This window comes from Pogona vitticeps, chromosome 2 (assembly GCF_051106095.1).
Source record: "Pogona vitticeps strain Pit_001003342236 chromosome 2, PviZW2.1, whole genome shotgun sequence".
Taxonomy (NCBI): Eukaryota; Metazoa; Chordata; class Lepidosauria; order Squamata; family Agamidae; genus Pogona; species Pogona vitticeps.
In genome coordinates, this window is record NC_135784.1 from 17,674,006 (window position 1) to 17,695,959 (window position 21,954).

General features: G+C 43.2%; 2 protein-coding genes across 3 annotated transcripts; both read right to left on the bottom strand.

The window, feature by feature from the left end:
* Positions 1-557: 557 nt before the first annotated feature.
* On the bottom strand, positions 558-6,753 carry LOC110069970 (zinc finger and SCAN domain-containing protein 16). Of its 2 annotated transcripts, XM_078388200.1 has the most exons (4): positions 4,637-6,753; positions 3,930-4,097; positions 2,039-2,513; positions 558-811 (listed from the first exon to the last, which is right to left on the bottom strand). In XM_078388200.1, the coding sequence occupies exons 3-4, from the start codon at positions 2,363-2,365 to the stop codon at positions 674-676; spliced, it is 465 nt and encodes a 154-aa protein (XP_078244326.1). In that variant the 5' UTR covers positions 2,366-2,513; positions 3,930-4,097; positions 4,637-6,753; the 3' UTR covers positions 558-673. The 2 variants fall into 2 exon arrangements, with proteins under 2 accessions (XP_078244326.1, XP_072844311.2); XM_072988210.2 differs by lacking the exon at positions 3,930-4,097.
* A 208-nt stretch (positions 6,754-6,961) lies between these two features.
* On the bottom strand, positions 6,962-21,241 carry LOC140701274 (uncharacterized). Its single transcript, XM_072988123.2, has 7 exons — positions 18,392-21,241; positions 16,971-17,095; positions 16,080-16,640; positions 14,997-15,123; positions 13,250-13,320; positions 11,165-11,291; positions 6,962-10,175 (listed from the first exon to the last, which is right to left on the bottom strand). The coding sequence occupies exons 3-7, from the start codon at positions 16,491-16,493 to the stop codon at positions 8,188-8,190; spliced, it is 2,727 nt and encodes a 908-aa protein (XP_072844224.2). The 5' UTR covers positions 16,494-16,640; positions 16,971-17,095; positions 18,392-21,241; the 3' UTR covers positions 6,962-8,187.
* Between the last annotated feature and the right edge of the window lie 713 nt (positions 21,242-21,954).

Below are 21,954 nucleotides of genomic sequence, written 5' to 3' on the forward strand. Positions count from 1 at the left end.
GTTCAATTCTCTTTCCTAAGCCCTCTAATCTATTCCTAAACCCTTCTTTTCTATTTGGTTTCTATCTCTGTAAAGTTTTATATATGTATACTTTAATTATTTGTTGATTGTTAGCCGCCTAGAGTGGTCCTGAGTTGGCTAGATAGGCGGGATATAAATTAAATAAATAATAAAAATAATAAATTATTATTATTATTATTATTTATTTAATTTATATCCCGCCTATCACTCTCTCAATAACTTCTGGTCCCTAACTCTCTCTATCCCTATCTCATTCCAACTGTCCTTTAACTGTCTCTTCTCGCTCTCTAACTGTCATTCTGACTCCGCCTCTATCCTCTGACTGACACGCAGGAATGACATCATGTCTTATTTTCGGGGAAACATGGAGGTAAAGAAGATAGGAGTGAATTTCAAGACATAGGGCTGTCCTAAGCTTAGTTTGTGCTTTAGACCTTCTCTGCTTCTATGGGGTGAAGCTGCTTCTCTGCTAATTTCACCTTCTGGGTGTGGATCAAAGGACTGGATTCCATGTTTTAAGCCTTCAAGCGCTGGTAATTAAAATGTAATGTTTAACCTTGGAAAAGACTGGTGGAGGGGAGATAGCAATACAAGTAACTCATCCATACTTCAGACAGGATGAGCAGGCTGATACGCAAACCGCCTGCCGGCTTCAATCCTTGCCTTGCATGACGGCATCTCTGTCAACATCCTGCTTGAACCCCCTCCAGAGGAAACTCTGTCTGGAATCTGCTGAAGCCTTCTTAGTCACAGGGAAATCAATTTGCAGATCCTTAGAAAGATCTGAGACCTGGAAAAGCAGAGAGGATTCCATGACTTGAACTGGAGAACAGAGAAGGAGTGACAGAGGTAGAAATCTTGGTGGGTAAGTTTTGGATATAAGCGATAAAGATATCTGAAAGGGATATTCTGTCCTACATCCTTGTATTCTTATAATCAGAGTGGATAATGTCTGGAGGTGAAGGTGCCTTCTCCTTGAGAACATCATCATAGGCATCCTTCAATCTCAAGAGACTATGGTAACATGCTCTGTATCGAGAACTGTCCTCTCCAGAGTATGAAGCCTGGGTAAAGTAGTATGAAGGATAGGCTGTTACCCAAGCAGCAAATCCCCCCTCTCCACATTGCTGAAATGGTCCAGTGGAAAGGCAAGAGCCAATACAACTGGTTCCAGCAACGTCGCAGGAGTTGGCAGAACGACACGAAATGCCTTCGGGACTCCAGCTCCGGATTTTGCTTCTAGATTAACTCTTGAAGCCTCTTCCATGAATGGATATAGCCACAAGCCAGTGGAGGTTTGAAATTGGAGTTTTCCTTCTCCTAGATGGGCTGCCTTCCATGGCTGACAAGCCCCACCTACCCGGCCTACTCTTTAATAGTGCAGAAGTAGGATCCGGCCCTTAAAACTTTCCTGCCTCTCAGGTGTATGCAATGGTAATTGGCTTTCCTATTTACCATATTAGGGTCAGAGATAGAGTCAGAGAATTTGAGGTAAGGATTTAGGTTTAAGAATTATGCCACTCTTTGATCAATCTCAAACCAACTTTAAAAGTAACCAAAAAAAATCCTACAAAAAAGTACAACAGGACCACTGTATGTGTGGAGGATTAGTTCCAAGCTCCCTATCCTGTGGATGCTGAAAAACACAGATTATAGCTAACACTATTTTAATAGTAAATGCTAAACACCACATTGAGTGGTTTTAAAGAATTAGCAATTTAGTGGTTTGGAAGTGGCAACAACCGTTTTCTTTAACAAAGTATACAAGGAGCATGCACCTTGTTCTAAAGTGCTTCCCAGAGGCTTTGGTGGCTGTGAGTCTTCTTTTAAACAAGATGTGTACCTCTTGTGCTCCTTGCCTTTAAAGGCTAGTTGCACGACATTTCAGCAGAACACCAATAAATTTAGCAGCAGCTGTAAGGACGGCAACAGTAAGAGATGTAGGAGCTGAAAAAAGGATATAGGGACCATGTGCCACCATCACTGCCACAGAAGGCTCAAGATGAAATGCCCTCACCTTCTCTTCTTCCTCCTTCGTGACCTCTGCCTGACTCAGGAGGAAGCCTTCTGCCAGGGCCACCACTTGGGAACTGGTCTTTGCTCCACATTCTCTCACCCAGGTCAACATCTCAGGTGGGAGGATACTGAGAAATTGCTCCAGGATCACCAGGTCCAGGATCTGAGCCTTTGTATGTTGATCGGGTTTCAGCCACTGACAGCAAAGATGATGAAGCTGACTGCAAGCCTCTCGGGGCCCCTCAGCCTCCTGGTAAGAGAAGTATCTAAAGTGCCGGAGCTGCAGATCCGAGCTGACAATGTCCTCATTCAAGATCTTCTGTGCCATTCTCTTGCAGACCTCCCCACTGCTCTTAGTCCTGATAGAACAAGGACCAATTCCGGCTTCAGGGCCAGGCGAGTCTTACTTCCTCACCTTTGATCCATGTTCCAACCATGACTCCAAAGGAATCAAAGGAACCACTCCATCTTCTCCCCTAGTGCAAAGAGACACGGCTACTTAAACTCTGCAACACTAAGACACCGTACTGTTAATTTTTATTGTGCTGTATAGATGTGAAGGAGCGGTAGACCCAAAAGAGGGAAAACAGAGTGAACCGTCCCCTCAGCTAGAGACGTATGAGCGGGAAAGAGATATAGAAGTAGGGAAGACAATAGAAAATGAGGAGTTGAATGTGAAGGAAGGGAAAAGAAGGGAATCAAAGGGAAAAGAGAAGACTGAGAGAGAGAGAGAGATGGTTAGCAGGTACAAGACATCTGAATCAATTTGAAAAATATCTGTCATACTCATATCCCATGAAAATGGAACTCCAGAAAGCCTTTACTAAATGGAATCAATGATGAAACTGGGGAGATTCCATGGTATACCTGTTCAAGACAGATGACGTATCTGTGGGACACTAGCTGTGGGATATCTAATTTATTATATTCTCATCTGTCAGTTACATATGGACATCAGAGAATGCAGCTCTGGGGTGTGAAAGATAAACTGGATTTCCTGCTTCAAGGGACAAACCAATACATGACCCAAAACGTCACCCTATTTGTAATAAAGGCAGCTAGATGCAGGGAGAAATGTAAGGAATCTGGACTAAAACTAGGACTGAGCTCCAAAAATATAAGAGCATGAACATAATCTGATAAACTCAATAATATTAGCAAATACCGCCTTAAAGATACCTAACATGCATGTATATTTATTATGTCTCTCACCCTAGTTTTAGTTATTTTGCATAAGTATGACTGACTATAACTGTTGTATCTTACTGTGGTCTTTGGTGCAAGAAATATTATTATATAGATATAGATATGCATGAAGAACCCAAAATTTATTTTAATTTATGAAAAATTCATTTCATTCAGTGATTAAAAATAACACTCATAACATTTCTCCTTGATTTGCTCAGGTACACTGCTTGAGGAGATGGAGGTTCTATTTCACACTCTGTTAAGGGACTGAGTGCCTCTTTATGAGGATATTTCTACAACTCAGGATCAGATATTTCACATCTGGCAGAAAATACTTCATCCTGCCTCATCCCATCTGCATTTTGCTTTGGCTGTTCAAGTTTTTTTTTGGGGGGTGGGGGTGGGCTGCATTGAACTAGAAGCAGGAACCATCATTCCCAGCAGTAAAAAGGTAATCTGTGTGCAAAACATAGCATACAGAAAACTGGATTAGATTTAGAGAAAGGATAAATTAAAATTAATGGGAAAGAATTAATAATTTCAAGACATGCAGATGAAATCATGTTCACTGGCAGAGAGCAACAGCAACATGAAGTGACTACTCATGAGGTTTAAAGAAGAAAGTGCAAAAGATAAATTAGCATTCAACATTTATAAAATATTGGTAATGAAGACATGGATGATGCTGTAAGAATTTTCAGTACCTTCATTCAGTCATCCATCCAAATATAGGGACTGTAGCCAACTCAGAAGACGGAGACTTGGAATGGCATAAATGAAGGGATTAGAACAAATCTTCAAGTGTAAGGATGTGTTACTGAAGACCAGCATCAAGATACTAGGGAATTCCCAACTGCATTCAGATGTGAAAGCTAGAGAGTGAAAGAAATGGAGGGGGAAAAAACCCAGATCCTTTTAAATGTGGTGTTGGGGAAGAGCTTTACAGATACCACAGACCATCCGAAAGACAAGTAAGTGGGAGCGAGACTAAATAAAGCCTGAACTGTTAGAAGATGATAAAATGACCATAATCTGAAGTTGCCATACTTTAGACATAAAGTGAGAAGAGAAGCTGGAAAAAGGTAGGAAATGAGGAAGACTGAACTTGAGATGGATTAACTCAATGGAGGAAACCACAGCCTTTATTTTGCAAGACTGCAACAGGGATTTTGATAACAGGAATTAGGTTTTTGGAGGTTGGGAAGAGCACTCATTCATATCCCCCCTCCCCAAAAGTGGCAGCAATTTGACAGCCCATAACACCGCCACCAAATATCTGCTGCCTGAGGGGGGGAGGGTCCCTCTTTCCCTCCGCTTGGCTGGGCTTGCAATTTGGGTTCCGCCTGCTCTCGCTCTGCCCCCTCCCCAGGTCTTCTTCGCCTCCCCTCCAGCTCAGCTGGGACAGACTCACCAACATCACCTCCCCCAGGCACAACTGGGGAGGGGGATCCCCAGATCCCGGCAGCCCCACTTTTCTCCGATGAAAGAACAAAAAAAAAGAGAGGGGGGGGAGGAAGGGACTTTTTTTGACTGCACACCCCCACCTGGCGCTCTTCCTCTCTAGGAACCCAACTCTGTGGCTTTAACCCTTGCTGAGAAAGTGAAGCAATTAATTAAACCAATTTTCTAGCTCCCCCAAAATAATGCAATTCACTATTTTGTGGGATTTGTTGCTTCCTTCTAGATTTCAGGGGGAAACCTCCCTGCCCTCAAAATCTCTGGGCTTATTTCCCCCTTTTCTCCCATCTTTTTTTCTTCCCAGGTCTTCCTTCTCCCAGTCAACCAGCGTCCGCTGCTCCCACCCAGCTCCCTTCTTCACCATTTGCAGGATCCTTGGCTTGTTGCTGTTTTTATTTTCTTTTTATTTTTAAGAAAACAACTTGGAAGTGTGCCTTTTCACACCCATGCAGGCAAATGGTTCTTCTCTCTCTCTTTTAAGGGAGAGGTAGCTCTGCGGCTTCCCACCTCAGATGGTGTGCATGAAGCCAAGGCACACAAAGACAGACCACAGACTGGTCCAAAGTGCTGCCTGAGAATCTCTGCATCTTCGTGTTTTTTTTTTTTTTTTTTTTTTTTTTTTTTTTTTTTTTTTTTTTGTCTTAGACTGGAGTGGCAGGAGAAGGATGCTTGGAGCCAAGAGGTGTTGGGAAGAAAAATTGTCCCTGATCCACCTGCCTACATTTTGTTCCGTCTCTTCTGCATTGAATCCTACATAACTCAATGACTAAACAACAACGTTACTACTACTAATAATAATCTTAGAACTGCAGAGCTGGAAGGGACCCCCTGGATCATCTAGTCCAGCCCCTGTCAAGGAGACAGATGTAGGACTTCCCACTGAGTGACTGGGAAGTCTTGAATTCCTTCATCAGCCTAGGCACTTGTCTGTTGTTACTGCTGTTTATATCATCATCATCATCTTAGAACTGCAGAGCTGGAAGGGACCCTCTGGATCATCAGTCCACCCCCTCTGAAGGAATTTCCAGCGGGGGGAACCGAACTCCCAAACTCTGGCTCAGCACCCAGTTGCCTAAACCACTGAGCTGTCCAGCAGTTCCTTACCCTAATTCCCTCCTATCTTCCATAGGCTTGACAAAGTAGAGAGCAGGTCCCTGCCCCACTAGGGTTTACAGATAAAATGGGACAGACTGGCCAGAGACCATGACTGGAACGGCACTTCACCGGAGATGCGTGAAGCAGCCCACAGCTTGGGAGTATGAATCAAACATGATGGAAAAACCGTGTAGCACAACCCTAATAAAACTGGACTATTTCAGGATCTGGGGAAGAGGGAGACATAATATTTGAGGTCACCCACATCCTCGTTCCCTCCTGATTCACCGCATTTTGAAGAGAAGTGGATCAAGGAGAAGACGAGGGTTCAGTCCTCCTTCCTGGGAGAGCTAGATCTCTTATGGAATTAAGATTGTCCACTTCTGTGGTCCCTGCCTTCACTATGACCTGGCACCTGTCTACAGAAGGGTTTGGAAATAAATATCCAGCTGTGGACAACGGGTAACCAGATGTGTCAAGGGCAACCACCCCGAAATATGGAAGCAATAAACTCTCTCCACCCTGTTCCACCAGCCATCCCTGAGCGGTGCGGACAAATACAATTAAGGGCCATTAATCTCCCATTTTCCTACAGAAATAATCTAAATAGATTGAGAGGTTCTCTTCCCCCTTTTTTTCAGGAAAGAGGCTTGGAAGTTCTTTATTTAAAATGTTTATCTCCCGCCTTTCACCCCAAAAGGACCTGAAGCGCCTAACCTTCCTTCCTCCCGTTTTCTTCTCACCCAGTCCCTTAGATTTCCTTCAATAATAAAGAGAAGGGGAAGCATTCGATTTAACAATGTGTCTGAAATATCCCGTATTAAAATAATTTGAGGAGAGCTATTCGTCTCAAGTGGGCCAAGCCTCTTTCCCCCTCAGAAACAGGACTGGGGGGGCTGCCACTCCTATTAAGGCAATCCAAGGCAATTCCTGCCTTTTTTGGGGGGGGGGAGGGTGAAAGAGTTTTCTACAGTCTTTCCCTCAGAAACAAGAAAGGGACTTCCCTTCCCCTTCTCCCTCTCTCTCTCCTGTTGATAAAGCTGGAGGACCAGCCATTTTTTATCTTGAGGGAACTGCTAAATGAAGAGGCTGAGAAGAGTTGCCAAGGGCAACCGAAGAAATCGCTCTTAGCCTCTATAGAGGACCGCAACACAAAAGAATGCTATTCTGCAACCCAAAAACCTTGTTTTTTGCCAGCAATTTTAATTGATGACAACCTTAACAAAGACACACACATTACAAGTCAAGTGAATATCACAGAAATTTGCCACAAGTGACACACCATTATCTTATCTGCTGGAGAAAAAATGCAGAGGACAGTGAGGGCAAGTCACAGAAATTGGGTGGGTGGGTGGGTGGTTTCCTTCAGAAATATGTATAGAACATATTTTATTATAATTAGAAAATATTTCAGGGTTTTTCGGGCTCTTTGGCCGTGTTCTGAAGGTTATTTTTCCTAACGTTTCGCCAGTCTCTGTCGCCGGCATCTTCAGAGGACAGCATCTGGCGAAACGTTAGGAAGACCAACCTTCAGAACACGGCCAAAGAGCCCGAAAAACCCACAACAACCATTAGATCCCGGCCGTGAAAGCCTTTGCGAATACAAATTCTAATTCACATACACCATCTGGCCAGATAGAAGCCAATTATGGATATGTACACATCATATATCCCAGTGAGGCATAACAAAGGGGTTGCATAGAAAACCAATATAATTTTTCCTAAATACCTTCAATGTCCCCCAGTGGCAAAAAGGGACCTTTTTTTTGACTCAGCTGTAACTTGGAAAGACTGAAAGTTTGAAATTTTTTAACGACGGTTTAGCAGCAATGGTGTCACACTCATAGCATTTATATGGTTTCTCCTCTTCTTGGACAAAACGATGACTCATAACATGTGAATTGTAAACAAAATGTTTTCTGTACTACAGGTATATGTACATTTTCTCTTCTGTGAGAACTGTCCTGTGCTTCAAAATCTGTGACCTGACAGCAGAGCAAGCAGCTTATATACCACCCCATAGCGCTGGGTGTCTGGAATTGTTCCTTATTAGGTTGAAATGTTTCACTACTCATCAACATAGCTTCTTCCTGATTGAGAATCTTCACAGATACTCTCTGAGTGGTTTACAATATATTTACACATTGCTCTCCACCTCTCGTGAACTGGGTACTCAATTTACTGACCTCGGAAAGATGTAATGCTGAGCGAAACTTGAGCCGGCTACCTGGCAATGAAATCTGGGTTGTGAGTAGTTTGGGCTGCAATACAGTAGTCTAACCACTGCACCATGAGAGCAAAGTAAATCCTACACTCTTGGCGTTTGCATGGTTGTCCTCCTGTACAGACTGTCTGATGATTCCAAAGATGTAAATTGTAAATAAACAAATTCTAAATCTCCTGATACATTTATGCCCTCTCTCCCCTGTGGACCCTCTGATGAGTTACAAGGTATGAATTGCGAGCAAAACATCTCCCACACTTCTGGCACTTGTATGGTTTCTCCCCTGTGTGGGCTCTCCGATGAGTCACAAGATGTGAGCTACGAGCAAAACACATCCCACATTCCTGGCATTTATAGGGTTTCTCTCCTGTGTGCACTTTTTTGTGGTTGAATAGGGTTGAATTCCGGGCAAAACATTTCCCGCATTCCTGACATTTGTATGGTTTCTCTCCTGTGTGGACTCTCTTGTGTATCACAAGGACTGAACTGCAAGAATAACTTTTGCCACAGATCTGGCATTTGTACGGTTTCTCACCAGTGTGGATTCTCTGATGAGTCACAACTTGTGAATTATTGGCAAAACATTTCCCGCATTCCTGACATTTGTATGGTTTCTCGCCTGTATGGACTCTCTTGTGTATCAAAAGGACTGAACTGCAAGAATAACTTTTGCCACAGATTTGGCATTTGTATGGTTTCTCTCCGGTGTGAACTCTCCTATGCTTCACAAGCTGTGAACTGAGAGCAAAGCATTTCCCACACTCCTGGCATCTATATGATCTCTCCCCTGTGTGAACTATATGGTGACTCAGAAGGTGTGAACTGTAAGTAAAACATTTCCCACACTCCTGGCACTGATATGGTTTCATTCCTTTGTGAACCCTCTGATGAGCCACAAGGTGGGAACTGCAAATAAAACTCTTCCCACATTCGTGGCATTTGTATGGTTTTTCTCCTGTGTGGACTCTACGATGAATCACAAGGTATGAACTGTGAGCAAAACCTTTCCCACACTCTTGGCACTTGTATGGTTTTTCTCCTGTGTGGACTCTCTGGTGTGTCAAAAGTCCTGAAGTGCAAGAGTAACTTTTACCACAGATCTGGCATTTGTATGGTTTCTCTCTTGTGTGGATTTTCTGATGAGTAACTACTTGTGAATTTTTGGCAAAATGTTTCCCACACTCCTGGCATTTGTATGCTTTCTCTCCAGTATGGACTCTACAGTGTTTTACAAGCTGTGAACTGAGAGCAAAGCATTTCCCACAGTCCTGGCATTTATATGATTTTTCTCCTATGTGGATTATTCGATGACTTGCAAGGTGCGAACTGTAAGTAAAACATTTCCCACACTCTTGGCATTTGTATGGCTTCTCTCCCTTGTGAATTCTCTGATGAGCCACAAGGTGGGAGCTGCAAAGAAAACATTTTCCACATTCATGGCATTTGTATGGTTTCTCTCCTGTGTGGACTCTGCGATGAATTACAAGGCAAGAACTGTGAGCGAAACATATCCCACACTCCTGGCATTTATATGGTTTTTCTCCAGTGTGTATTCTATTATGTATCAAAAGGGATGAATTCCGGGCAAAACATTTCCCACATTCCTCACATTTATAGGGTTTCTCTCCTGTGTGGACTCTTTCATGCATCAGAAGGTGTGAACTGGAAGTAAAGAATTTCTCACAGGTCTGGCATTTGTATGGTTCCTCTCCTGTATGGTGGACTCTCTGATGGTTCACAAGCACAGATTTTTGAAAAAAATATTTCCCACACTCCTGGCATTTGTGTGGTTTCTCTCCCACGTGGACTTTCTCATGAACGGCAAGGTCCGACTTTTGAGCAAAGCATTTCTTGCACTTTTGACATTTGAACGGTTTCTCTCCTGTGTGGAGCCTCATGTGTTTCATAAGCTGGGAACTCGGAGCAAAGAATTTCCCACACTCTTTGCATTTGCATGGTTTCTCTCCTGTGTGGACTCTTCTGTGGATCAGAAGGTTTGAATGTCTGACAAAAGATTTCCCACACTCCTGACATTTGTATGGTTTGTCTCCCGTGTAATTCTCTCTGGAATTGCTGTCCTCTTCTGCTTGGGTCCCCTGGTGCCTGGCAAGGTCCAGTTTGTCCAGAAAACACTTTCTGCAGTTGGCACCTGCTTTTGTTTTCGTCCAATTATCTGTTGGGAAGAAGAAAATATGGCACTGTTCATCAGTACAGCAACAGAGAGCTTCCTGTTTACAAAACAACAGCCTGAATAATCAGAAGTATAAGGTCCAAATAGCATTGCCTTCTATATACAGTGGTGCCTCACTTGATGACGTTAATTCGTTCCAGCAAAATCGCTGTAGAACGAAAACTTCATCAAACGAAATTTAAAAACCCATTGAAATGCATTGAAAACCGTTCAATGCGTTCCAATGGGCTGAATACCTGCTCGTCCAGCGAAGATCCTCCATACGGCGGCCATTTTTGGTGCCAGTAAAGTGAGGAATCCGTCCTAGAAAATAGCAGGGGGCCATTTTCTTCAGCCAGCAGCCATTTTGAAACCCGACAATCAGCTGTTTGCTGATCGTCATAAAGTGAAAATCGGTTCCCGAAGCAGGAAACCGATCATCACACAGTGAAAAAAAAACATTTAAAACATCGTTTTGCAATCACAAAAGTGATCACAAAAACATCAACGTAAAGCAGATTCTTCGTAGAGTGGAGTAATCGTCCAGCGGGGCACAACTGTAATAGTTTGAGTTCCTGGACTCTATAGGGGAAAATTAGAAGAGAACATGTTCCCCAACCCTGTGTTAAGGATCTCTCAAGAGCCTTTTTGGACTGCAATACTGCTCTGACTGTTATCATTGTTAGCACAGTAGGTCTATGATATTTGCAGGGGACTGGTTCCAAGCCCCCCTTCCACGGATGCTGAAAAACAAAGAGGTAGCAAATGCCAGAGATTGTATGATCTCTGGTTCCTTCTAGTAGCCAGCTCCAGTAAATACACATTGGAAATACATAAAAATATGTATTGCTTTTTGTTGTTGTTGTTGTTGCTTAATATTTTGAGGCAGCGGATAAGTGAATCCGTGGATACCAATCCCACAGATAGGGGGTCCTACTGTATAACTCCATTGCTAGAGAGAGATCATCAGAGAGGGGAATGGGGAGCCTTACCAAGAGAGGCCACCATCTTGTAGTTCTCTTCCATGACTTCCCTGTGCAGGGTTTTCTGGTCGGGATCCAGCAGCGCCCACTCCTCCTGGTCAAAACCCACGGCCACCTCTTCAAAAGTCACTGGATTCTGGATGAAAAAAAGAATACTGCTCTCTAGCTTAAGCAAGAACAGAGGCTCATATCACATGAGTCAATTTTCCTGGTTAGAATTCACAGACTTTTAATGTGGGATTCAGTTACCAGCGCCTTGCAGTCGGAGGCACTCAACAAAGAGCCAGGGGCTGTGCATGCTGATCCCTCAAGCTCAGAAGGGCACCCCTGGTACCCCCAAAATCTTTTTCTGCTCTCTTGTTGACATTGTTTTTTTTTTATTTGTGTGCTGGGCCTAAGGATGCTGGGGGAACCTCAAAACAGGACAAAACTGCCCCACATACATAGTGTAGGGCACATGGATACTTTTCAACCTTAAAAAAAAACATTAAATTTTTCTTTTTGGGGGAATGGGGAAGTGGTAGGGTGGCCCAGAAGCAGCGTATCTCCCAGGAGTACTTGTTGTGAGGAAACAAGCCAAGTGAGGGGCTACTGCCCTCCTGTCCACTTTGTGGGCTTCTGACAGGCATCTGTGTGTTCACTGTAGGAAGCAGGATATTGAACTACATGGACTGCTTCTCGTTTTCTTTGTGGTGTTGTTATGTGCCACAACGAGGATCAGGCATGAAGGGTGGAAAAATCATTTCCATGTCCTCCAAACCTGATTTCCCCCCTGCCACACACACACTTTTTAACTTCAGAACCTTTTCATCTGAATAGGAACAATGCACAGATCTTCAAAAATGTTCCTAAACAAAACAATTTCCCAGATTTTGCAACACGTGCTGCCAATCCCAGCATGCAGAGAACCACATTATACCTTTTTGCTGTGTGGAAAATGCGGAGGAGGCACCTTTCAGGAAAAAAAAATGCAACCCTAAGGATGTGACAAGACTGTTGAATTCAGTAGGGAGCTGGTTCAGGGTTTTATAAATCCAGTTAAAATCATGTCATTTTTATTCCAGCATGGGTTACCCACAGTGGTGGTGGCAGCAACATCATGAGCTGAATTTGGCCTATGAGGTCCAAGAAAGGATGAACATCTGGGGGGAGTGAAGTTCTTCCCTTGACTAGAAAGTATGCTTGTGAGCTTCTACTTGTTGTTAATAAATATCCTGCCTGCCCCACCCACTCCAACGGCCTCACCATTGCCCCTCCTCATTGGCTACTATGCTCTCCTGTCACTGTGGCAGATCGGGTGGGCTTCCCTGGACTTTCCCTGCCAGAAAACACAGCCGGGGATGTGTGGCAGCATCCCCAAACTTCCTAAACCTAAAACTCAACAAAGCCTGTCTCCCAGCACTGAAAAATACAGCCTGCCAAAGGTCAAGGACCAGTGATCACTGCACACGAAAGACCAGCTAACGACACCCATCAATCACAGTGACAGATTATCTCTCCCCTTTATCACAACAATACACCCACAACAAAAAACACGCTGATCACCATAATCACCCAATCTCCTGAAAAGGACAAAAGCTGATCCCACAGCTATAAATATTCAACTCTCAAACAAACTGCACCAAAGCACAGAGTGCTACTCCTATCCTCTGAAGAAGCCGGCCACAGAGACTGGAGAAATGTTAGGAAGAACCACCTTCAGAACACGGCCAAACAGCCTGAAAAACCTACAACAACCAACGTGCTTTTCGACTTTGAAAAAAGTGTATGCTTATCTGTACAACAGGTAGATAAATGTTTTAAAATCAATTTCAAGCATGCTAAACTTGGGGCACAATCAGGAGTATTACAACCTGTAACCAAACCCTAAGTTAGAGTAACATAGTGGAATACAAAGGGATTTGACCTCAGACTTAAAAGTTAAGTGCTCAAAGCCCTAGGCCTGGATGGACTGTAGTGTCAATCTGAATGGATAAATATTTCTCTATTTGCTTATTGTGGTTTTTCTCATATACTTTAAGAGATCTATTATCTCCTATCCTACTGAAGGCAGTGAAGTAGAGAGAAAAGCAATGTCTTCCCAGAAATTCTTACCTTTACTTCTTTTGGTTCATCCCAAGGAAGAAGAGACGACTCAGCACACATTGCCAGTGTCATTCCAACCCCTGTGAGAGGAAGAAATGGGGTGGGAAGCAAGAAGTATCAACACATCTCAAGAACATGGTTAGCATCCTAAGAACATTTATTAGAAAGTGAACCTTTTGACAGTGACAGATTTTACTTTCCTGGGCTCCAGGATCACTGCAGATGGTGGCAGCAGCCACAAAATTTAAAAACACCTAAAGCTTCTTGGGAGGAAAGCGATGACAAACCTAGACAGCATCTTAAAAAGCAGAGACATCACCTTCCCGACAAAAGTCTGAATAGTCAAAGCTATGGTTTTTCCTGTAGTGATGTACGGAAGTGAGAGCTGGACCATAAAGAAAGCTGACCGGGGAAGAATTGATGCTTTTGAATTGTGGAGCTGGAGGAGACTCTTGAGAGTCCCCTGGACTGCAAGGAGAACAAACCTGTCCATTCTGAAGGAAATAACCCCAAGTGCTCACTGGAAGGACAGATCCTGAAGCTGAGGCTACAATACTTTGGCCATCTCATGAGAAGATACTGTAAATCTTCCTGGAAAAGACCCTGATGCTGGGAAAGAGTGAAGGCAAGAGGAGAAGGGAATGGTGGTTCTTAACCTTTGTTACTCAGATGTTTTTGAACTGCAACTCCCAGAAACCCCAGCCAGCACAGCTGGTAGTGAAGGCTTCTGGGAGTTGCAGTCCAAAACACCTGAATAACCGAAAGTTAAGAACCAGTGATCTAAACTACCAACATGAATTTGACACAACTTCGGGAGGCAGTGGAAGACAGGAGGGCCTGGCATGCTTTGGTCCATGGGGTCACGAAGAGTCGGACACGACTAAACGACTAAACAACAACAAACCCTTTGAACAAAACAGGCTAAGATCACAGGGAAAGGCATAGCATTGAACTGTATGACAGTGTGGTATACTGGTCAGATTTGGACTGGGAGGAGTCAGCCCAAAATGCTCATCAAGTCATAAAAATAACAAGATTAGATAATTGTCACACAAACCTGTCCTGTCCTTAATTTGTATTTGAAATATTTATACTAGTTCTCTGTATTATCAGGGTGAAATGCATGTCTCCCCATTTCACCTTGCAGCCACAAATTTAAAAAGTGGTTTCTACCAAAAAACAAACAAAAACATATTCAAGTGCTTATAATTGGAACACAACTGCAAATTCTTGTTGTGCAGTTTATTAATTATTTTATTCATTTAAAATATTTCATTCTGCCTTTCTTTTTAAAAAGGATTCATCATTCATTACATTTACATCATTAAAAATGCAACATTTAAAAACAGTAAGTATACAAATATTTAAAAAGAACTAAACCAGTCTTATATTAAAAATGGTAAATAAAATCAATACCAAAAACACATTTAAAAACAACAGAACACAACAATCAATTTTTTTAAAAAATCCTTCTAGTTCTACCTGCACAGTGGGAATGAGGTCATCGGCAGGTTTTTGCTGAAGAGTTTAAAGAGTGCAAGAAGACAAAGCTGCATGCAAATTACGCATACACTCCAGTATTGTAACAGTGATATCGCTCGTGTTGCACAGGTATAGCTACTAAGAAGCCCCAGGTCAATTTTTATATGCAGAAAAGTGTGAACCTAAGCTTCGTTCCTACTGCTATCCTTAATGCTGTCTGTATGCTTCGGAACATGAGATCAAATACATGCACTTGTCCAGCATCAGTTCTTACCCTCCAAGGTGCCACCTCGGTCTCCCGCCTGCTTGCTCTCCTCTCTCAGGTGACTCTGTCCCTTGTCCAATGGAGTCTTCGGTGCCACAAGGAACTCGGACGGAACTCCGGCAGATAGATCTTCAGTCTGAAAAAGTAGCGTGGATCCAAGGCATGCAATAAGGAGAAGCAACAGAAAAGGAAAGATGAACAGAAAATCTTGGAGAGTGGAGTTAGGGACTTGGTGAAATAAGACATCTGAGCTTGAGCAACCATCACAGAATTCATCATTCTCCATCTCTCACAGAGAAAGGACAAGGGACATCTTGTGGGGGTTTGCACTGTTCCCAGGTGGCCACTGGAAGGAACCATCTGCCACTGCGACTCCATCCTGCCAGATTTACTCACAGAGCCAGGGCAATGGTAAAATCTGATGGGTTTCCCCCCGAAAACACAAAGGATAAAGAAATACAGTCATGCCCCGCTTAACGATTACCTCATATAACAACGAATCCGCTTCACGGCGATGTTTTTGTGATCGCAATTGCGATCACAAAACAATGTTTTAAATGGTTTTTTTTTTCACTTTGCGAAGATTGGTTCCCTGCTTCGGGAACCAATTCTTCGCATTACGATGATCAAAACAGCTGATCGTCAGGTTTACAAAATGGCCGCCAGGTGCTCAAAATGGCTCCCTGCTGTGTTTTTGGACGGATTCCTCGCTCTACAGGCACTGAAAATGGCCGCCCCTATGGAGGATCTTTGTTGGATGGTGAGTTTTCAGCCCTTTGGAATGCACGGAACGGTTTTCAATGCATTTCAAAGGGCTTTTTTATTTCACTTTACGTTTTCGCTCTACAGCGATTTTGCTGGAACAAATTAATGTCGTTAAGCAAGGCACCAGTGTAATGAAAGGGGAACACACTCAATGAGCCTTGCTATCAACAGAGATAGGGAGCACCCATTTCAATAGAATATTGACACATTTCGCTGTGGCTGTCAGGGCAGGTGTCACGTCGGGCAGGGGGGTAAGAAAAGAGGGACATAGGAGCCATGTGCTGTTCACCTCTACTTGAGAGTCACCAGAAGCAAATGCTCTCTCACCTTCTCCTCTTCCTGCCTCTTCTCCTCGGCCTGACTCAGGAGGAAGCCTTCGGCCAGGGCCACCGCCTGGGAACTGGTCTCCGCTCCACATTCCCTCACCCAGCTGGACATCTCCGGGGGAAGGATGGCCAGGAACTGCTCCAGGATCACCAGGTCCAGGATCTGAGCCTTCATGTGTTGCTCTGGTTTCAGCCATTGACAACAAAGCTTGTGGAGTTGGGTGCAAGCCTCACGGGGCCCCTCACCATTGTCATAGCAATATTGCCGAAAGTGTTGTTGCCGTTCACCTGAATTATTAATGCCCTCGTATATGACCCTGTCTGCTGTTTTTCCCCCGAATTCCCCATTGCTCCCAGCTTTGACAGCATCATGGCCTCCTGGTTCTTCAGGGCCAACTGAGTTCTTCTCATCCATCGCCAATTTATCCTCAAGCAAACACTTCAGTGGAGTAAAAGGTGGAATCCTTCCTTCCTTCTCTCTCCCAGCAAAGCTAAAATGCTTCTCTACGGACGATTATTGTCTTATGTGTGGAAGACAAAATGTGGAATACAGATCTTGTTCCTGGCATTAAAAACAAAAAATCAAGGAAGAAATAGAAATGAGAGACTTACCGTTTCATAAATCTGAGGATCATTCCACCCACTCCAGTGATATCTAACCTTTCATATCTGGTTATCACCAGACAACATTAACCTTCATTCACTTCAAGAAATGGTCATTTATGGACCATGTGGTAATATTTCACTCAAACTGAATACAAATAAAGCAAAGTGGGCTGCTGCTATACCACCCACCCCATAGTTCTTAAAACACTCTCTAGGCAGTGTACAATCAAATTATGCAGGTTACATATTGCCTCCCCGTACCCAGCAGACCGGGTACTCTATTTACCGACATCAGAAGAATGGAAGTGCAGTCAACAGCCGGCTACTTAAGCCTGTTAACATCGAATTCGGGTTGTGTGCAGAGTCTTCACTGCAGTACTGCCGTTGAACCACTGTGTCACAAAGTTCCTCCTATAAAACATGAATATCTTTCTGAAATAGGAGGACATATCAGGGGTCTCGTATCAACTCTCCTCCGACTGAAGAAGCTAGGTATTTGGATGAGTTGCAAAATGTTTCAACCTAATAAGAAAAAAGTCCAGTTGCCATGACTCAGCTTCACCTGGATGACTGGGAATCTTTACAGATCCTTCTGAAAAACGAACCCATTCTTAATTTTAGATATATATTTTTTTGCACTTGTCACTTTAAAGAAACCCATAATGCTTCTCCCTTATTTTTTGAGGAGGAAGTTCTCTTCTCGATTATCACCTTCATGGCAGAGAACCAATGTCTGCACTTTCATCCTACTTCAAACGAAACCCACGTTTTGAGCCCCACATCAGATCCCCTTTCTGGATTTATTTTTGATTTTCTTGTTGCCTATACAGGTTTTGGAAAGTCCCTTCCTCCTTCTCTATAACTCAACCCTTAAAAATAAATAATCACCATCTTAACTCCTAATACAACCGTTAAGTGCCATCCACCACCTTAAAAGGCCACCCCTCCTGTTGGCCAGACTGAGATCTTTGCCTCTGGAGGGAGAAGAATGGCAGTGCCCCCCCCCCAAAAAATCCTTCTTAGTCCCCTGGAGATTCACCTCTGATGGAAGACAGAGGCCTGAGTCTCTCGCAGCCCATTACGCATCCCTGAAATCAAAGTATTTTCCCCTTAGGAACAGGGGCCAATGGGGTCCTTGTTATCCCACAAACTGCTGAACTCTGAATGTCGGTCTCCTGGCATCAAAAGATCATGGGGTCACCACAACCCTTAATGAATGCATTTAGGAAGAAAACCGTTTAGAACATGTCCAAACAACCTGGAAAACCCACAACAACCATCGAATGCATTTTCCTCCAAATGACTTTTTTGGGGGGTCAACTCTCAGGCAAACCAGAACATTTTTGCAACCAAAGAGGTAGAACCCCCACCCCCAAAGATAGAGCTTCTCCCTCTCCTTGGCAAAAAAAAAAACCCCTCAGAAAATAAGCAATTAAAGAACTACCGATCTGCTTCCCTTTGAGGACCACCCCTCTCCCCATCTCCAATAATGAATGAATGAATGAATGAATGAATGAATGAATGAATGAATGAATCTATCTATCTATCTATCTATCTATCTATCTATCTATCTATCTATCTATCTATCTATCCCGCCTTTCTCCCTAAAAGGATACAGTATTTAAAAGCGAAAAACAGTAAGTATAAAATTTTTTAAAAAGAAATAAACAAGTCCTATATCAAAATGGTAACAATGATCAATAATACCTTTTAAAACACGCTTGGCAGGGAGCCGGTCGCTTCCTTCCCTTTAGCTGAACCTGGGAGTTTGGGGTCCTCTCTTTCCGGACCCAGGGTCCCCCTTTGTCTCCAGCCCCGGGAAAGACTCACCATTACCGTACACCCTGGTACAATTGGGGGGCAGCCCCCGACTCCCAAATCCAAGGGTTCTCGTTTCCCTCCGGAGGAAGAAAAAAAAGAAACAGGAAGGGACCTTTTTGCAAGAGGGACATTTGCAATGGAAGTCCCGCCCTCTCCCTAGTTTCCCCCTCCTCTCTAGGAAACCTTTAGTTGTCCAGTCCACCACACCCCACAAGTCTTAGGGGCTAAGATCTGGTTTTAAGGGAAGGGCTCCATTGGGCTTTTTTTCTCCCTCCTTCCACCCTTAGGTCCATGATGTTCTTGGACTACAACTCCCAGAAGCCTTCACCCCTAACTGTGCTGGACAGGATTTCTGGAAGTTGTAGTCCAAGAACATCTTGGGGACCTAATGGTTGGGAACCACTGGTGTGCAATGGGGAAAGTTCATTAGCAACTGTAAAAAGCCGGTCTAGCCAACATTCATGTTACTCTACCCTGTACAGCACAACGAAAAACCTGCCTATCAAAGACACTATGTCCACAATGTTGAATTCTCACTGACCTTCTTAGGAACGAATCAAGATCTCTGTACTGTATTCTGATATCGATATTTTGATGCCATGTATAAATATTTGCCATTTTAGATCTCTTTCTCTTATGTCTGACGAAGTGGAATTGTCCACAAAAGCTCACACCAAAAAAAATATCTTTAATGTGCCACCATACTTTTGTCTTTTTATTTTATTTTATTCTTCTTAAATTTTTACCAACCAAGTAGCTCCTTAAAAGGACCAGCATCAGCAATTTGCATCTGGCCTCCTTGATCACATCCACTTGCAGGATCTCTGTTCCACCCACCCCTTATTGTTTTTAAGAAAAAAGGCTCAGGTTGGAGTTTCAGAAGTACAGTATCTCTTTTTGTGGTTGATCACATTTCTTTTTGTGGTGTTGCATCTCTGCTGAAGGTAGTGGGAGGTTCTTTCAAATGAGAGGCATAGACCATAATGCCTTTAATTCATGCACCTTCAATACAGTCACCTCAGAATCACAACATGCCACCACTTGTTCCCCTCCTCAATTCATGCCCATTCAGTACTGGAAGATCACAGACACAGGTCAATTCACATATCTCTTTCATGCTAAGCTATCTTGATTTTCATTCAAGAAATCTTCTGTAGTGGAAAAGTTGCCCCGGTTAGCTGGCTGGGGGTTAAAGAAAGGAACACAGAGTGAATCTTAGTAAAAGAATAATAAACTTTATTACTTTTGAAAATAGGAGAGACTTAACACAGAGAGAAAATATGTGTTAAGTGATTCTCTCTGAATAATCAAATACGGGAATGGGACGCTTCCCCATTTCGTTTTTTTAAAACATCTAAGTACAGTCTGAACAAGAGAACAGGAATTATAATAAAAGCAATTACTGAAAGCAACTACAACCAAGTCTGATTTTTCTGTTAGCCTACGTTATCTGGAAATGTTTATCCATTAGAACACCTCTGTCTGACCTGACCCAGTAAATACAGACTTAATGGATCCTCTGTAATGCCCCAATATGACATCATTTCCACATTCCACATCCTCTTCTCTTCCCCCCCTCTTCCTTTATTCATTATGATTATGTGGTGTGTGTTTTTTACAAGTCAGTACCTCAATCATAAAACATAGATTCTCCTTCGAATACCTGAATCAAATGTGCCCACGCTCAGATCAAGGACAGAGTCTCCAAGACCAATATTCTCAGGGTCCTCAACTTTGCAATGAAATATGGAAACAAGCCAATTAATGAATGAACAGCTATTTTCAGGCCTTCCACCCGCTACCAAACTGATGGGTGTGTGTGGAATCATTTCCCTGTGAGTTGGTGCAGCCCTCCTCTTAGCACATAGCATCTGTTGGCTCCTAGACAATGTTGGCTTTCTTCTTTCCTGAAGCTAAAAATGCAAGTTGTGTTGTTTCTTTGTGTGGCAAAAAGCCTGGTTACTTGCTAAAACCACAGAGAGCCTTTGATCAATTTAGACATTTAACTGTGATGACCAGAAACACATACTGTACATAGTTCAGGAATATAGACGGTATTCCAAAACATAGCCACGAGGGCAGGTTAGGAAAACAAGCACTTCGTTTTCCAGATGTTTGTGGACTGTAACTCTGTAATAATCAAACCGTTTGTTGAGGAAACAAAAAGGTGGAAAAGAAAGAAAGAAAGAAAGAAAAAAGGATGGGAGAAAGCCAAGGACATGCTTTGGCTTTTTAAAAACTGACAAGACTTGTTTCAGTGTGAGTTTTTGTGGATCCAAATTCACCTTTCCTCAAACTCATCTTAGAAGACGGATTTTGCATCCGAGACAGTATTTTGCATCCAAGACATCCGAGACAGGCTTTAATTTGGTCAACCTGCTGAACCAAGACCAGTGCAACTATTTATTTGGAAATAATCCATCACCTTCTGTAGGGGGAGAAACATTCTAGGCAAGCTATCCATCACTCCACTGCCCTGGGTAGATCCTTTGTTATCTTTGCTATGTGCCATCAACTTGTAACGGAGTCATGGCTGTAATTTGGTTTTCAAGATTTGGGAGATACAGTACTTAAGGAAAGATTTACTACTGCCACACAGCAGTGTGTTTTCATAGCCAAGCAGGGATTTGAAACCAGAGTCCCACTCTTCCCAGTTCACTTTGCTGGCTCTCAGCTAAATCCAAGACAACCGTACAGTGGGGTCTTGACTTAAGAACCGCTCTCATAGGAAAATATTGACTTGACTTAAGTACTTAGATTTGAGTTAAGAACTGAAAAAAATCACGTGGGAGGCAGGGAAAGTGCAAAATGTGAACGTTCAGTTAACTGTTGGCCAGTGAAAAGGGTGCCTGTCTGCTTCCTCACTCCTCCCAGCGTTTAGAGAGTGGATTGGGAGACAGTCTTCAGACTGCCTGGTACTGCCTGGACTGTATTTTCCCTGCCTTCCCTGAACCTTTCTTGACCTAAGAAAAAAAGAAACAAAATATCCCCCTCTAGTGGTCGAAGGCAGAATAGCAGCTTCCCATTAGTTTCTATGGACGGAAAAGAGCAGATACGGATCAAATGGTTTTCAATGCATTCCTATGGGAAATGCAGATTTGACTTGAGAACTTTTTGACTTGAGAACCACCTTCTAATACGGATTAAGTTCTCAAGTCAAGACCCCACTGTATTCTGCTGAGTTGCGTCCCAGGGGTTGGTGAGGCCAAAGTCTTATCAATCAGCGTATCAACAGCTGGTACAAAAACTAATCCGATTGGCCATGTAGGAGGGTGATTTTTGCCACAGCTTTGGAACAGCAGAATCAAGACTCAGAACAGCTGTGGGGTGTCGCCCCTCTAGGGAAAGCCTTAACTTCCTAGAGCCAGACAGGACTATTTGCATTGCTTTTTATGCTGTAACCTTCTTGATTAATAGATGTTCTTCTGTGGCTCTTGGCAACTTTCCTT

Bases quoted from the DNA above. Each gene is read 5' to 3' on its own strand.
- LOC110069970 (XM_072988210.2), bottom strand. From the start codon at position 2,365: ATGGCACAGAAGATCTTGAATGAGGACATTGTCAGCTCGGATCTGCAG. The intron at 812-2,038 runs GTGAGGGCATTT...CTGCTTTTCCAG, and splicing joins CGAAGGAGGAAGAAGAGAAG to GTCTCAGATCTTTCTAAGGA.
- LOC140701274 (XM_072988123.2), bottom strand. From the start codon at position 16,493: ATGGATGAGAAGAACTCAGTTGGCCCTGAAGAACCAGGAGGCCATGAT. The intron at 13,321-14,996 runs GTAAGAACTGAT...TTCCTCTCACAG, and splicing joins CCGAGGTGGCACCTTGGAGG to GGGTTGGAATGACACTGGCA. The intron at 11,292-13,249 runs GTAAGAATTTCT...TTTTTCATCCAG, and splicing joins ATGAACCAAAAGAAGTAAAG to AATCCAGTGACTTTTGAAGA.